This window comes from Diuraphis noxia, unplaced genomic scaffold (assembly GCF_037042655.1).
Source record: "Diuraphis noxia isolate RWA-SAM2 unplaced genomic scaffold, SU_Dnox_SAM2 contig0002, whole genome shotgun sequence".
NCBI classification, from domain to species: domain Eukaryota; kingdom Metazoa; phylum Arthropoda; class Insecta; order Hemiptera; family Aphididae; genus Diuraphis; species Diuraphis noxia.
Window position 1 is genome coordinate 27,685,146 of NW_028301712.1, and position 16,913 is coordinate 27,702,058.

Here is a 16,913-nt window from a genome sequence, read left to right on the forward strand (position 1 = left end):
TTGGTGTTTCGCCTATAATTATAGTTTCAAGTTAAAGATACTCTTATTGATTTAATATATTTAATATGTTTAATACGTTTTAAATATTTGCAATTATATTATTATGTATAATTACGCTTGTAAAATATTAATTACTACTTTAATATTAAGGTTTGCATTTTTTTCTTATTATTAGAGACTGTGTTGGATCCAGAATTAGTACAACCAACAACATCTATTGTGCCAAAAATTAAGACACCTCCACATACAAGACGAAGAAATTCCACTAAAATCCAACAACCAATATCGCCTCCAGTATTTGAGGGTCCAGAAATGTCCAACGTGACTGCTAGATTGGGCGAAAGCACGTTTCTATATTGCACAGTCCAAAATCTGCAACAGAGACCGGTAAGTTATTTATTACACATTGAACACAACTTTTACAACTATGAAAAAATGAATAAATATCAATTAATCAGATAAAACGATATTTAACAGTTTTTATGTGTGTTTACTATGTCAACTTCTTACTAAATAATATTAAGTCATCAAACCACCGTATACTTTTATAATGATAGGAAATAGTATTCAACTTGGCCACTCAAAAAATATATTGATATTGGTGAGATAATAAGTTAATAACCATCCCATAAATACATTGAATTAAAACTTCATTATTATTTTTCTTTTTACACAAAACTTTGCAATGCTTGGAAAACTGTTCAAATGAGTTATTATCTTCCCTAATATTTAGATTTCAGGCCACCAAACAAGATCCAATTATCTTTTTTTCGTTTCCATTTTTTGTAATAATCGTTAGGTTAACTATTCAATAAATGAAATAATATTATTATGTTATTAGTTTACTTATCAATCCATTAGTCAGTTCCATTAATTTATTTGTACATATCTATTACCTAAAAAATGGTAATTTAATTCATTTTAGTTGAAGATGCTTATATACAATAAAAATTTAAATCAATGTTCATAAGAATAATTGTATTACGTTTTATACTTTTTAATACTTACTTATATTGATTACTTTAGTATTCAGTTTATTATATTTTCGTATTTAAAAGTGGGCGAAACTCTGCTAAACAGTAGGTTACAAGTGAGCCACTTTCATGGATAGTATTAAATTTGGTTTCAATGTATACCTATTATAGTCTTATACGAAAAAAAATTCTATGAAGAGATATTTTTTACTTGGTGCTTTTTTAAAACTGCAGGAAATTTTAAATTTTTACCTCGTGAATGCACCAACCAGATTCAGTTTCCCACTGGAAAAGATACTAATTGAAAATTGAAGCATTATTTTGACACACAAAAATGAAAAAATTAAATTAAATTAAGAAAACACACATCATTGTAAAATCAATACATTCATAAGGTTAATATTTTCTTAGTATTTATAGTATTTACATAAACAAAATACAGATTATAAACTATTCATAAGGTTGGTCTTAATTAAAAAGGTCATTATGTGACTTATGCTCTCTAGATGGAGGGCTTCTGACATGATATTTGATACCCCAGATTATCGTTTGTTCATTTAATAGGAATAAATACATTTATATATTCAAATAGATATAATAATAATCGAATTCACACTACATAATGATATTATGGATATTAAGCCATTATGAAAATCATAAAATGTGTATACGTTTAACGGTATCTTTTATTTAGAGAGAATCAAAACTCCACATATAACTTGTATATGTATATAATAAATATTATCATGTTGAATCCTTTTAAATCAACCAAAGCCATTATTTATAATATTCTATAAAATCGTGGAATACATCTCAATTACTCACTTGATAGGTATGTTATAGGTTTATATAATATATCGTAATATTATATACCTATTCTATTTTAATATAGGTACAAGTAATCAAGACTAAGTATTTAGTTTTAATGGTTGATAAAAATAAATAAATCATTATTTATATCATACAACATTATATCAAACATTTATATCCGATACACTGCGATAATATTTTAATTACAATAAGTGAACCTTATATTATAGATTGCAATGAAGGTATATGATTTCAATGATAATGAATATAATATTATCTTGTTTCAAAATGTTTTTAGTTCAGTGCATAGTAAATACTAAATAGTGTAAATAAATTACATAACTAAAATTTGTCAATCAATTTCTTCGACGTTGTTGATGATCTTAACTTAAATTAACTTATACTGCACATCTAAGATTATTCCAATTACCTTTTCTCAATTAGTTTTTTTAACGATACGTGTACGTAATAATGTTACTTCTTTCTAGCAAAATTTAGTTAATTAACACGTCATACAAAATATAAATGAGATATTGTGTGTTTTTTTTTTTTATTGGATAATATAAATATAATAAATTGTCCCTTGTTAAAAAAAAAAATAATGAAAACTGAGTTGAACATCTATTTTTTTTCGAATGTTAACCATGACAGTGAGTTATATTACAACAAATATTAAGTATTTAATAAGATCAAATAATTAATGTTATTTCCACCAACATTTTGAGAGTCTTTTAAATTATTATAGTCAATTATGAAAAGTTACCATAGAAATCTGCATCATGTACCTATTTATGTGTGTCGAAATCTTAAAACAAATTAATAGTTAATTTCAAATTTGTATTTAATAAAAAATAACAGTATTACCTATCTATGTAAACTATTTTTTTTTTTTATCAGATGCAATTATTACTCAATCACTCACATAATATAATGAACCTATATATAATTATATACACCTATTTAGAATACATTCGTGTGTACGACACTTTATTGATACAATTTGTAATGTTAAATATGTAATAATAAATAATAATTAAGAACTTAAATTGTTTATAATAAATTATGATAAATAATTTTCAATCAAACGATTAGCATTTTATTTATTTCAGCTTGAAAATGTATGTCTGTGTCTTTGTTTGTGATTAAAAATATCAGCTGATGATTCGTGACAACAATAAAAAAACGTATTGTCAATGTTTTTTTTTTGTTTTGGGTTTTTTTACTGACGAAAAATAGTTAAGCCTATGTAGTACATTGTGTCACGCAAGATGGAATTGGTGATACTACGTGGAGTGTACCGAAAAGCTTAGCTAGTGAAAACAATTATAGGGTAAATATAAGGGTTATGCTTATGCGGCGCACGTTGTTTTTTGACATTTATTTTGCTATCCTTTAAAGGCACAATGTCAAATTAGTGTCCACACATTATAATTTTCATAAACAATTTTGTTCAACATGTGTATATAAATACACACAGGTAGGTATATTGTTGATAAACATTACTGTCTAATCAAAGTGGCACAAATTAAATTTATTACTAACCTATAAAGGGTTGTAAGCGCAACAATTACAAACAAACACATAAATACAAAGGGTAAAACAAGATACAGTAATTGATATTATATATAATAATACATGTAACTGCACTGATTCTGTTTACTGTGGGTATCAAGTACTATACACCTATACAAAGAATATAATAAAAATAAAACGTATTTATTTTTATTCTTCTGGCATCTCTATACTCTCTAAAAGTATAAAAACTAAAAGTTTTTGCTTCCATTACTACCCTTCGTGAACTGTCTTAGGCTACTTCTTTCCAATCCTCAACTCCTAAGATCTGATTGATTGATATCCATACGTTTTCAGCCGTAGTCTATTGGTCAATGCTTGTTGCTGAAATTTCAGTGTCATCAGTAATCATAACTGTCATTGAGTTACAATTTGTTCGAATGTCAGCTGTGTAAAGCAGATAGAGAATAGGTCCTTTTAACTACCCCTTCTGAATTTTTTTTTCCAATTTTTTAGCATATCTTCATGCATAACTCTACATTTTCTCTCAATAAGATACGATTCTAAGAAAACGCACCAGCTGTGTGAGAGGTTAAGTATACTTTCTAATTTTTAAAACAGTAAAGTGTGTTTATGATTTTAGAGCAATATCGATGTTTTCATTGTGCAAGAAATCTTCAAGTTCTGGTTAGGTTAGGTTAGGTTCTGGTTTTCATTGTACTAGCCCGTTGGCGTTTCATGCTATGATTCGCAATGGGTGATTCATTACTTTTTCTTTTGATTTTTATTGTTGGACTTAGATTGATTACTTTCTAATCTATCTAGTCTAAATGTGATATTTTCTAGCGATGTTTTCAAATTAGTTAAAGCAGATAAAATATCTATTAACATGGATTCGTTTTCATTGGATTGTTGATGTCGTTTGGATGTTTTGGGTGTTACGTAAAAGTTGGGTAAGCTAGTCATCTGAGCGTAAGATATGGCCGCTGTGATATTTTTCGCTGATTTTTGTTTAAACATTGTACTGCAGAAACATTTTTATGATGGGCTTTTTCTTCTGATTTTTGTAAGCAGAGCAACTCATCTAGTTTGCAGTATGAACTTTACCGCAATCAGCTTTTTAGGGTTTTGATTTTGTTAACTTTTGGCTGTCTTCTCTTCTGTGTTGCATTTTACACATACGGGTTTTTTGTAATAATAGTTTTGTGTATGACCAAAAACCGACTGACAGTTTTTAAACTATGTTTTTTCTTTTCTTTTTTGGTGGTTTTATTTTAATTTTATAATAACATAGACTCTTTAATTTGTATATATCTTTATTATTTTTGTTATCTTAATCTATAGCATCTAGCTTTTTTTAATTTGAATGTTTTAGACATCGCATGTAGATAACCCTTTGTCAGCTAGTCCTCTTTCAATTTTACACATGTTAGTTTCTGGATGTAATCCATGTATAACAACACGAAATTTTTTTTTTAGCTCTTTATTGATATCTATGAAACTTAATTTTATCATTTTCAAGGATTTTAAACTTCATCTAAACTGGTGTTCATCCTATGCCGAGACTTTTATGTCACCGTTAGTGGACGTTTTCAATTATTGTTTATGACCGAGGGACTTTTCACCAGTTAAAATAGTCACTAAGCTATGTTCATCGTTAACAACACTCGCTGTAATTGGTGGTGGGTCATATATTTTAGATTCTGAACGGAATAGTGCATGTATTGATTTTACAATGATGTGTGTTTTTTTAATTTTCTTTTTTTTTTGTGTCTGTCAACAAGGTTTTGGATAGTTTTCGATTTTTAGACTCAGCCCCGTTTCTGATAGGAAAGTGAATGCCATTGGTGCATTATAGAGGTCAAAAGTAAGAAATGTCCAATACTTTTCAAGAGCATCAGGAAAAACCCTAAAAAAGTTACGGAAAAACTTGAATTTTTACGCAAAACTAGTTTTCGACAAAATCTATAATTTTATTTTACTGTAACTCAAAAAATAAAACTCTAAATACTTGAAATTTTCACTAAATTTTTACATTAGCGTTGTCTATACATGGTTAAATTTTCAAAGTATTTTGACTTTTTGAGGTATTTTTTAGACAATTTAAATTTTCACTTTTTATAAGTATTTTTTTTTGAAAATATCCATTTAAAAAAATTGGCCGCCCAAAAAATTTTGAAAATTTAATACAATGTTACTTATAAGTTTTTCTTATCATAGATAAAAAAATCAAAAATCGTAAGTCACATTTTTTTTTTTTAAGGCGCTTAAAGTTCAAATTATTACGAAATATGACAAAATCGTGAAAATTGCATGTAATTTGTTAGGTAGTTATTCGATTTTTTTTTAAATTTTGATAAAAAAAAATTCTTTGGGACAAAATACTTGAAAGTTAACAGAAGACTCTACATGAGTCGTTCTTACTGTCTTTCAAAAATTATAAAAAAGCATAATTGCAATTTTTTTTATAAACGTTTAAAGTGAAAATATTGGAAAAATCATGAATATTTACTAATTATTTTGAAGTTAAAAATTATAAAAAATTTTTCATTTAAAGCTAAAACTTGATCATTTAATTCAAGGTTGTCCATAGGTTAAGCTTAGAGTAATTATAAAAAAATGTGAGAATCATCCAATTAAAAAAATTTGACGAGTGTTAACATTTTCACGAAATCAAAATTCAAGCGTAAAATAACGATTTACAAACAAATGACTTTTGATTTTTTCTATATTTATATAGTAAATAGTAATATACTTTTTGTCTGTAGTTACTCTAGTATACCTAAAATAATATAAGTTTTTAACTATATAATAGGTACCTAAAATAGGTAAAACTTGTATGGGTAATATAGGTACTAATATGTTATTGTGAGCATACCAAATAGTTATTATGACTTACCTTAGGCGCACATTGGTATGAAATGCAGGGGGTGGTAATTTTATTATTTTATTTAAATTTCATATTATATTTTAACCAAACGTGCGCCTATATGGTTATATGTTATAACCATAAAAACCTACTATCAGACGCAGCGGTGAAACGTCATAAACAAAGAGACAACGTATCCCCCACTTAGAAATTAGAACACGGGACAAATAAATAGTTATTTTGTTTTATAATATAATATTTAAAAATTTGAATTTATATTAGATTCTGAATGAAGTGATGAATGTATTGATTCTACAATGATGTGTGTGTTTTTTTTGTTTTTGTGTCTGTGTAAAGCATAACTAGTCGAAATAATACTTCAATTTCAAACTTTGGAGGTGGTTTCCGATGTAAAAGTGAATATCCTTGGTGCATTATACAGGTGAAAAGTAAACATTTTCCAACAGTTCTCAAAAAAATCGAGAAAAACAAAAGAAAATCACAGAAAAACGGTTAGGTTAGGTTAAGTTAGACACAAAACCAGTTACGTATAATATGGAACTTTATCAAGTGCTTAACCATAAATGTCCTAATATAAGTTACAATTAATTTTCATGGTTGTGAGCAACGGTGAAGTTGTACTAATTTTAGTTAGGTAGAACGTACGCAATTGTAATATTGAAGAAAAGTGTGAGACATTTAGTTTATTAAATAGAAATTCATAAAATACGAAATTTGTCATAATAGGTCTATTATTTTATTCGTCTGATACACAACTTTACAACTGTCCTAAACAATTCGACGGCCTAAACTAAACTAAAAAATAAGGTGGCAAATATATTTTTCTGATTGTTCGTCGTATCAGAAATCTGCCTATGACATAAACCTTGTTCCTATATCTTACCTACTATCATACAGTTTTATATTATACACTACCATGTCTGAATTTCTATTTTCAAAATAATCTTACTAAATAATTTTCCATAAAATACCTACATATATTATTTCGCTGAAAACAAAAAGAAAATCTCATAGCATCTCTATAATTATAGATACCACATAAAAATTATTTTCTAATCAATTTTCATCAATAAATGTCATTTAAAAAAATGCTTGAGTACTCAAATATGAAGATACTATATCAAAGATATTCAAACCGTGCGTTGTGGATGGAACTCACGAGAGTTTACGAAGGGAGCCACAACAAAGCATCGAAAACCAACTTTAATGTAGGTCTTATATAATTCATATTTATATAATTTACAATCATTATGGAAACGATAACGAAACACATCATGCGATTATTTGAAGTTTTATTTCTAGTACTAAAGTCACAATTATATTTGTCACCCATATTAGCCATATCATTGTATCTGCAGTAATTTTTCATTTTTTTCATAATAATTTGGAATCCATTAAAATATAATAAACACACAAAGAATTCGTGGGATGAAACAGTTTGAATACCTCTGTATTTTGTATTTTAAGTATATAATAAATAACTAATTAGTGAGCAGTGACCTAAAATTCAAAAATTGAAGTAAGGGGAAACTTTTTTCTGAACTAAAAAATATTTTTAAAAGGACTTGCCAAAATATAAACTTAGGTAATATAATATAATTTTTGTAGTTTTTCATATTGTAATTTGCAAACAACTAACCCAAGTATTTTTCATTTGTGATCCATTTGAAATTTTTATGAACGGTTTCTCTCAATTGGCATACAGAAGTATTGTTTAAGTTCCTAGTTTCCACAGTAAATTCTGGAATATTAGAAATATAAATATTAATTTAAAAATTTTAACTATTTTTTTGTTAAACAAACAAAAGGAGTTTGAATCATTACTATAAATATGTTAGAATATTATTTAAAATTGATAAAATAATCTACTTAATATTTACAATAAAATGTTAAATTTCATTACATTCAAAATAAATTAAAACCTACAGTTATACATTAATATTATTTAGGTACATAATTGATATTAATAAACTAATTGTGTGTACTCAAAAACATATTTTTATATTATAATATAAATTGGTTTTACCTATAGTACCTACAGTATTTTCAACAAATTAATATCCCTATGAATTTTTCAATAATTGAACATAATATTATAATAAACATTTATCCTGTCCCATTTTAATTTATTTTCATATCGACTAAGTTAAATTCTAATTTTATTATTTTATAAGTATATGGTACTAGTGTTTATCGTTAATTTCAAATTGGGCCTATCTGATTTACTGTAACATATTGTCCACAATCCAACACACTACACAGGACCTATCTAGATGACTAAGTCGGACGTTTATCGATTTCAACTTGGTGTGAATGACTTGCTAGATACTCAAATTGCTTTCAGATTTACACTGTTTAAATTTCATACAATTTTGTTTTGAATTTCATAAAAACACAAGACCAGACCTATTAGCTATCAAAGTTGCCATCATTTATGCAGTCCATTGCAGGTTAATTGCCTACCTGATGTACTGTCACATATTTTCTGCGTTTCAACACAGTCATATTTCCATACTTAAGTTATTTAATAATTGATGTTCACTCGTGGTGAAATACAGGTGAGATTTATATAATCTAACGACTCTGTCTCCAAAAGCAATACCCACTTTGAGCTATCACGTCACCCACCGAAGAGCTAGTATATTATTACCTAATGAATATTCGTTTTAAAACCTGATTAGTGAAAAACTCAGAGGTATTCGATATTTTTCATTCCAAAGCTCTTTTGTGTGTTCACAATATTTTAATGGATCTCAAATTATTATGTAAAAAATTAAACATAACTGCATATACAACGTTGCACGTTGTGGCTAATATGGGCGATAATAACTATGATTTTAGTACTAGAAATACATTTTAAAATGGTCGCGTGATGTATTTAGTTACCGTTTCCATAATGATTGTAGATAATATTAATATTAATTATACAAGACCTACATTAAAGGTGGTTACTGGTGCATTGTGGTGGTTCGTTGAGCAAACTCTTGAAAATCCCTTGTAGCTGCGACGCACAGTTTGGATACCTCTGTGATAGCTGATAGGGCTTGAAAATTTAATACGAAAATCCTCGTCGTAATCAACATGCAGTGTTGAGAAGTAACTCATTCCGAAAGAAAAGTTATTTTTATGGAAACGAAGCTTGGAACTGTTTCCTGTAAAAATAATAAAATTAAATGTTCTCGCGTGAACAATTATGTGCTGCGCTCTAGTGGTTGGTCTGGCACCTACGTTCCGTCAACCACCTGATAGAATATTTTATTATCAAATGTGTAAGAAATGTAAAAATGTAAAGAAAACAAATTTTTAAGAAGACTGTCAGTTGAGTTTTTTTTCTCTCTTCCTTTTTTAGTATTGAGTTATGAGTGGTTAATGTTAATAGCATAACACGCACAATAGTGTTGCGTTTGTTACTGCTGGACTATTAGTATAATCATTATTAAAATTTAAAAAGTGTATATTATGTGATAATGTTTATTAGTGTTGTATCAGTTAACTCGATCAACAGAGATAGTCTGCATGAGTGAATTATATAATTTGAAATGTCAGACAAAATAAATATTGTCATAGTTTTATTATATTGTTGTTGTAATGTTGTTTTATTATAATTATGTTAGTTGTAAGCTCTATAGGCAAATATTAGCTATTATAGTGTGCAGCTAGCCAGTTCTCGCACTCCACAGTACCGTGAGTCTTATTGTATTATATTATGTTAAATTAGTTAATTAACCATACTCATATTGAGTTAAATTGTTATTAGTATCATCATATGCTAACCATTGTTTGTTAGTTATTATTGGATATCACGAGTATTCTATGTCATATTTATAATTACCCCGTTAATAATCACATTAATATAGGAACTAATATATATATTTTGTTACTATATTTTGTGATTTATTATTTTATAATTTCGGTGCCCCAAGTCTGTTACCTGTTTCACTCAACCCCTTGTTCACTGCAGGCGAACCCTCCGTTTACAAGTAAGGTTGTGTGTAAGCAGAGTTCCTCGTTATACAGTCCACTCTTTTTAGAGCGCTAGGTGTTGGGGAACCTTTCATATTGCTTGAAAGCCTCCGCCTGTACATTTGGTCCTAACGAACCGGATTTGAGTTTTAGTCTTTAGAAGTCAGTTTATTAAAATAATAATAAATATATAGTACCTGTTCAGAAGGAGGAGGGTAATGAGTTTATCAGTAAGTGGTAAGTATTCATAAAATCAAAGAATTAATAGTGAAAATGTCAACCCTCAATGCAGATGAAAACTTTTTGGAAATTTCAAACACTGATTTAGTATCAACTCTAGTTAGGCGTAGAGGGCAAATAAAAGCATCGCTTACTAGACATAGCTCGTTTGTTAATAAATATATTGAATCGCCAAATGCTATATCTGAGGCTGAGTCCAGACTTAATGAAACACCAACACTATTAAATAAATTTGAGGACATTCAGTCGCGCATAGAAGAGATAGATGACGACAACGATGATGCTCATCTTGCTGCAAGAGAAGATTTTGAAACCCGATATTTCAGTGTAGCGGCCCAACTTAAGAGGTTAATCCAATCGACAAAAATCGCAATAGCAAACTCAGGAAACGCCATAGACAGCAAACAACAAAAAGCATCAGCTCAACAGTTGGAAGAATTATTAAGAAGGAGCAAGGGCAGCACTCTCCGCTTGCGTTCATCACTGCCACCGCTACCACTAGAAAGCTTTGACGGCGATTATAATAGTTGGCCTAGATTTTATAGTTCGTTTGTGAGCCGTGTAGAAAACGAGAAAGGAGTATCAAATGAGGATAAGTTCCATTATCTAAGGTTGTGTCTCAAGGGTGTATCATTAGATTTAGTTGATACATTAGAGATTAATGACTCTACATATGCTACAGCTATAAAATGTCTTAAGGGTCGGTATGAGAGAAAGAGATTGATCACTGAAGTCCACGTCAGATCGCTATTAGAGTTACCTAAATTGGCAGGTTCATCAGCCAGTGACTTGCGTGGATTCATAGCTAACATTACAAAGCATACCGAAGCGTTAAGATCCCTAAAAAGACCAGTGGATCAGTAGGATGATTTTCTAATTGGTATAGCAAGGAGTAAATTGGATCTTAGAACCTTAGAACATTGGGACCTATCAATCGGTGTAACAGAAGAAGTCAATTTCAACAAATTGGCCGAATTTCTAGAGAGGGGGCTAACTCATTGGAGTCCTTTGAAGGAAAAAATTCTAACATATACAATAAGAGTAAGGGTTATAGAACTAACGAAAAAAGTGCATCAGTGCTAAGTGTTAAGGAAGCCGGACAGTCTGCTGTTTATGTTCACAACCGCACATGCTGTTTTTTTTGTCACAAATTCATAGCGATGCAATTGACAGAAAGTTATAACATAGTAAAAACGCACAAATTATGTTTTAACTGCCTTTCTCCGGCACACAGTTCTTCAAACTGTACTCAGAGTAGAAACTGCAAGTACAAGCACAACACGCTGCTACATAGTCTTCTTTATCAGAAAAAGGCAGATCCCTTGGGTACCAACAAGTCAAGAACAGCCGAGCATGATCACTCAAAGGACCCTTCAATTCAAGGTAGTCTTAAAGTCAATGATGCTAAAGCTGTAACCGAACCGCAAGCAATGGTAAATCTAGCTGCACTACACAGTCATTCAAAGGCCGAACAAGTTTTTTATTATCAACCGCCATAGTATTTGTGCTAGATAGAAAGCACGAAAAAACCTTGCCGTGCGATTGTAGACAACGGCTCTCAAATAAATATTATAACCAAATCGCTAGTCAAAAGGTTAAGAGTGAAAGGTGTGCAAAGTAAGTCACCTATAAATGGTGTTAATGGGGCCATTACTATAACTTCTGAAGAAGCCGAAATAATAATTTTCAGTCAGAATTCTCAGTTCTCTGTGAAGATTGGATGTCATACACTCCATGAAATTACAAATGCGTTACCAAGTCAATCAATAGAATTTTCATCTTGGTCAATTATTATTATCTCTCCACGTTAATTTTATGGATAAAAAAGTTATTATTAAAAGATTGCATATTTTAAAAATAACTTGGATAAGACAGAAACGAAAATTGGAAAGAGTTATTTTTTAAAGGGACTGGATTCAGAGTGAGTTTTTATGTTAAGACATGAACGGGGGATGGAATGAGATTCTTTTAAAAGAAAACTTTTCCAATATTGGTCATTCGTACTTGAATCAATATTAAAATATTGAAAAGGCATAACAACATTTTTTAGCTAGAAAATTTTTGAATGTGTTTTGACGACTCGATAACTCAAAACTCAATACTCGTCAGATGGACTGTCAACGTTTCTAAAAAACCATTACACTGTGAAACATGATGATATGTCTAATAGACAATATTGAAAATATTTTTCGACAGGTTAATGAGGGATCTTTAATGTAATAACCATAATTATCCTGATGTTGAGTACAATGTTGATTCAAGTTTTTAATTGAAATCAGGATCTTTTAAGTGAATTATGATAGCTATTGATGACCTTAACATCGCTATTATGCACCAAATCAAATTCTCAACCTAAATTCGGTAAATATAATAATTATTATGTAAAAAAATAAATACATTTTATACAGATCGAAATTTAATTATTCATGTCCGGATAAACTCGCTTTTGACGAGAAATACATTTCGTCCAAGACGTGTCCCGCTACAAGTTATTGTCACTGTAATTACATTAATTATTGTTTCGTGAACTAAAATGAACAGAAAGTGGACCGGATGTGGTTCAACGTCGGACAAACTGCAGCGTCTTCGTCGCTTGCAATCACTTCGCGATGGTCACAGCAGAGGCAACGAATGGTGGACGTTTAACTACAGACAATTATTATTATTATTATTATATCCGGTAAACCATTTAGGACGCCATTGGTGGGATCATAATATTATAATGTACCAGTTCGATTTTATAATTTAGGATGGCGTTTGTTCGTGCCATTTCAATAATGCTATAGCTGTCTAGCTTACTAAGCGCAGGTATTATTATTGTGGCTCGAACTTTTACCACAGCCCGCCGTGCACCGAATGTTTTGCTTTGAAGTAATCGTTGTCCCAACGGGAACTTTACAACTCGAGTTCATTTGGTTCGTGTTAAGTTGGGTGACTGAAGTAATAAGTTATATCACGCACAACGTGAACACACTCATAGCCGCATTGGACACGATTGCCATCGATGCGTAATAATTAAATAAGTAATCCACCCAAACTTTTTTTTCTCGAGCACACAATATAATCGACGTTTCTACGTGAGTTTGATGTATTAAAGTTTTGACATCATGCCGTACGCTCATGTCATCATGTCAGCAGTATAACGTTAATGTACCTATCAAGTATTAATCTTGTGTATAGGAATTATCGTTAAGTTTGGGCGTGTGTCCTATATTATTATAGTCTATAGGTTATGATACGGTTGCAACTTGCAATATAATATTGCAGTATTACAATTTATTTTTCGGATAAATTTATTTTTTTTTTTTTGTTTCATAATCAAGTAATGATTGTGTATTGTTTTCTTTAAAAATGTAAACCTTCTATTTGTATAATATAATATGTCTAATATTTTAAGGTATATATCTTATAATTAGTCTTTAAATTAAAACAATAAAAAAACGATATTTCATATTATATTTCGTTTCCTATGAATTGATCGGTTCATTTGATGGTAATAGATGAAATTTAAAAACGTATTAATAATTGTACACGATGTATCTGAACTGCAGTTCACAGCTCGATTTGGATTAAATGATTTTTTTTTATTCAATCTGTTTCAAAAAAGAACAACTGAGGTAATAGATGGTTGTAAAAATAATATAAATAGATATAATCAGAGCGTAGAAACCTCCCAGTGGAAGTACTTCAATAATAATTTTAAAAAAACATCAATATTAAGATTTAATTAGTCTGTCAGTAAATTTCTACACCACTTGCAATTTAGCTATTTGGGAGTCAGGGATAGTCAAGGAAGAGATATCATTCATGAGTGGTATAAGTGAAATTTGAATAAATTATTTAGTGTAAAAAAATGCAATTGTAATAACGTGTTGCATAATAATAAACTATAATATTTTGTGTGTTAATCTAATTTAAATATTTATACATGGTTTTTATTTTATTTTTTGTTACACCTAAATGTGTTATAAGATTATGTTTTACTTAATTTATGTTTATTAGACAGTGTCTTGCAGGAACCAATATCATCTGGTAAACTCAGTTCGTTTTGTTTACGGATACTAGTGTTTTACAATAATATTAATTCAACTTAGAATTAGTACATTAAGTAAGACAATGTAATCCTCAGTCTCTATTATTTTAAGAGGTTTTGCACAGATAGACATTGTATGAATCTATACAATTATCTCAAGTTTCTTGCTAATAAATTGAAATCTTTGTCCAGTTTTGAATAAGTGATATTCTGTAGTATGAAATCACTTACAATTCTCAAATACTTGAAATAGTATAAGATTTAAATTAATGACGATAATATGTTATAATATGATTTAGTTACCACCATACAATTTACTGCTAGAAAATATTTACGAGATTTATCTACGTAACTATAGTGGCTATATTTTATGATTTCAAGTTGTACGAAAGACAATTTAAATACCCACGCATACTTATAAGTTATAATACTTGTATTGATTCATTATATTGTGTCGTATAGTTATCATAATCGTTATGGACATTTATTCATACAATTAAGTATTATTTTTGAAAATATAATAATATGATGCTTTGATTTTTAAAATGTAATGCCCAGAGAAAATCATTGATTAATATGTTATGTATTTCAGTATTTGACATTTTAATGAATAAGCTGTGTATATATAATATAATATTATATAAATTGATTAGCTATGAATTGTATTTGCAATATTATCAGTGATTTATAGATCGATGAAATGTCGAACAATGCAATATGATTTTTTAAATGGTATGATAGATCTCTTTAAATTAAATTAATGTAGACACATTTATTTTGAATCCAGAAATTAAATAATTTTATCAGTTCTCATCAGAACCTTTATATAATAAATGCAATGTACCTCTGGAGTATTTAATTATTATTATCGTTAAAAGGCATTCCATAAACATATTATTACGATATGAGAAATTAAAAACGAATTATTGTTAATAATAAATTATTAATTGTACATTATTATGTAAAACAGAGTTTTTTATACTTCCACTTCACGTTTTTCTTTTTAAAATTTTGTATTCATGAAATTGGTTAGTTTTGAAATTTCAATTTCATGTTTAAGAAGTAAAATCATTATTAGTTTTATTTTATCGGATATATGGGGAGTTTGAGTTATTATTTAAATACAATTTTAATAGTTTTCCAAAGCCATTCATACAATACTTGTATTTTCAAGTATTTTTGAATGAAAACGTGAATTGTGTTTTGCATTTTTGACAAATGTTTGATTTCCAGATTCTGCATTATTTTTGAACAGATTTTTAGGAGTTTTATAGCATTCAACACTATAATTTAAATTTAATATTATCACGTGATATCAAACAATTAAAAAATTAATAAAAAATAATATTTTATATTATATTTTTATTATTTTTTTTATTAAATTACGAATACCTGTATAGAAATGATTTTTATTTCAAAGTAAAAGAACAATAATTCATGTATGCAAATTATGTAACAGTTTTGTAAAACTTTTTAATAAATAATTTATAAATATTTAAAAAAAATAAAAATATGGTGGTGCATTGTATGTACATAATTTTGAATTGTTGGGGAATATTTGAAGGCGTTTAATGTATTATATTTCTAGTACAACCATTGTTTAATTTCATATCAATAACAACATTTTTTTTCCAGGTATCGTGGGTTCGTCGTCGAGATTGGCATATACTAAGCTCTGGTGTTTTTATGTATACAAATGATGACAGATTTCATGTAATGCATGCAGACAACGCAGATAATTGGGATTTACAGATCAAATATGTACAAAAGAGAGATGCTGGTTCATATGAATGTCAAGTATAATAATTTTCATATACATAAATTATTTATAATAATAATATTAATATTATTAAGAAAACTGTACACTGGAATTAAGATATATAAACATGAGACATGTTTTATTATCTTAAACAATAAATAAATATTACTATATCATTTAAGAAAAAAATTCAATGAAATACATACAATTTTTTCACGATGATTTCAAAAAACAATGAATCGACAATTTGTGGAGATTTAAGTTTTAAATTTATTAATTTTTACTCTTCTGTATTCAACTATCAATAATTATTGACAGTTAATCAAATACAATAATTTGCATGGCAGCAAATGTGAATTTAAATGATGTTTAAATTGTTTTGAGACAATATTTAAAAAAATCTTTATGTTATTCCCTCAAAAATATTATTTTCTATTTTTTTTTGTAGAGGGGGATTTTACTCTAAGATAACTTATAAACATACAAAAAATGATTCTGCGTTAATGTGTTTTGTTTATGTAGAGCATGAGCTAGAGAGAGTGAACAATGATATCCTCTTATTTTATAGTAGTTATACACTATAAAAACTAAACACACATAACTTTTTTTAAGAGTGTGGCAGTGCGGTCAATTGTCTACCCAGTAACATCCAAAACCTGCAGGATATTAATTTTAGAGTTGACTAGATACAACTATGCCAGACATTTTTAAAATACTAAGCACTTAAAGTTA

General features: G+C 28.5%; 1 protein-coding gene across 2 annotated transcripts in view; it reads left to right on the forward strand.

The window, feature by feature from the left end:
- Positions 1-16,913, forward strand: part of LOC107161992 (uncharacterized) — a 280,710-nt gene that overhangs the window by 193,182 nt on the left and 70,615 nt on the right. For both annotated transcript variants that reach the window (XR_016190284.1, XM_089219606.1), the window contains exons 4-5: positions 176-387; positions 16,058-16,219. Coding sequence is in view for 1 of the 2 variants with exons in the window: in XM_089219606.1 (XP_089075732.1) it covers positions 176-387; positions 16,058-16,219 (374 nt within the window). In the remaining variant the exon portion in view is untranslated. The remainder of the gene's footprint in view (positions 1-175; positions 388-16,057; positions 16,220-16,913) is intronic.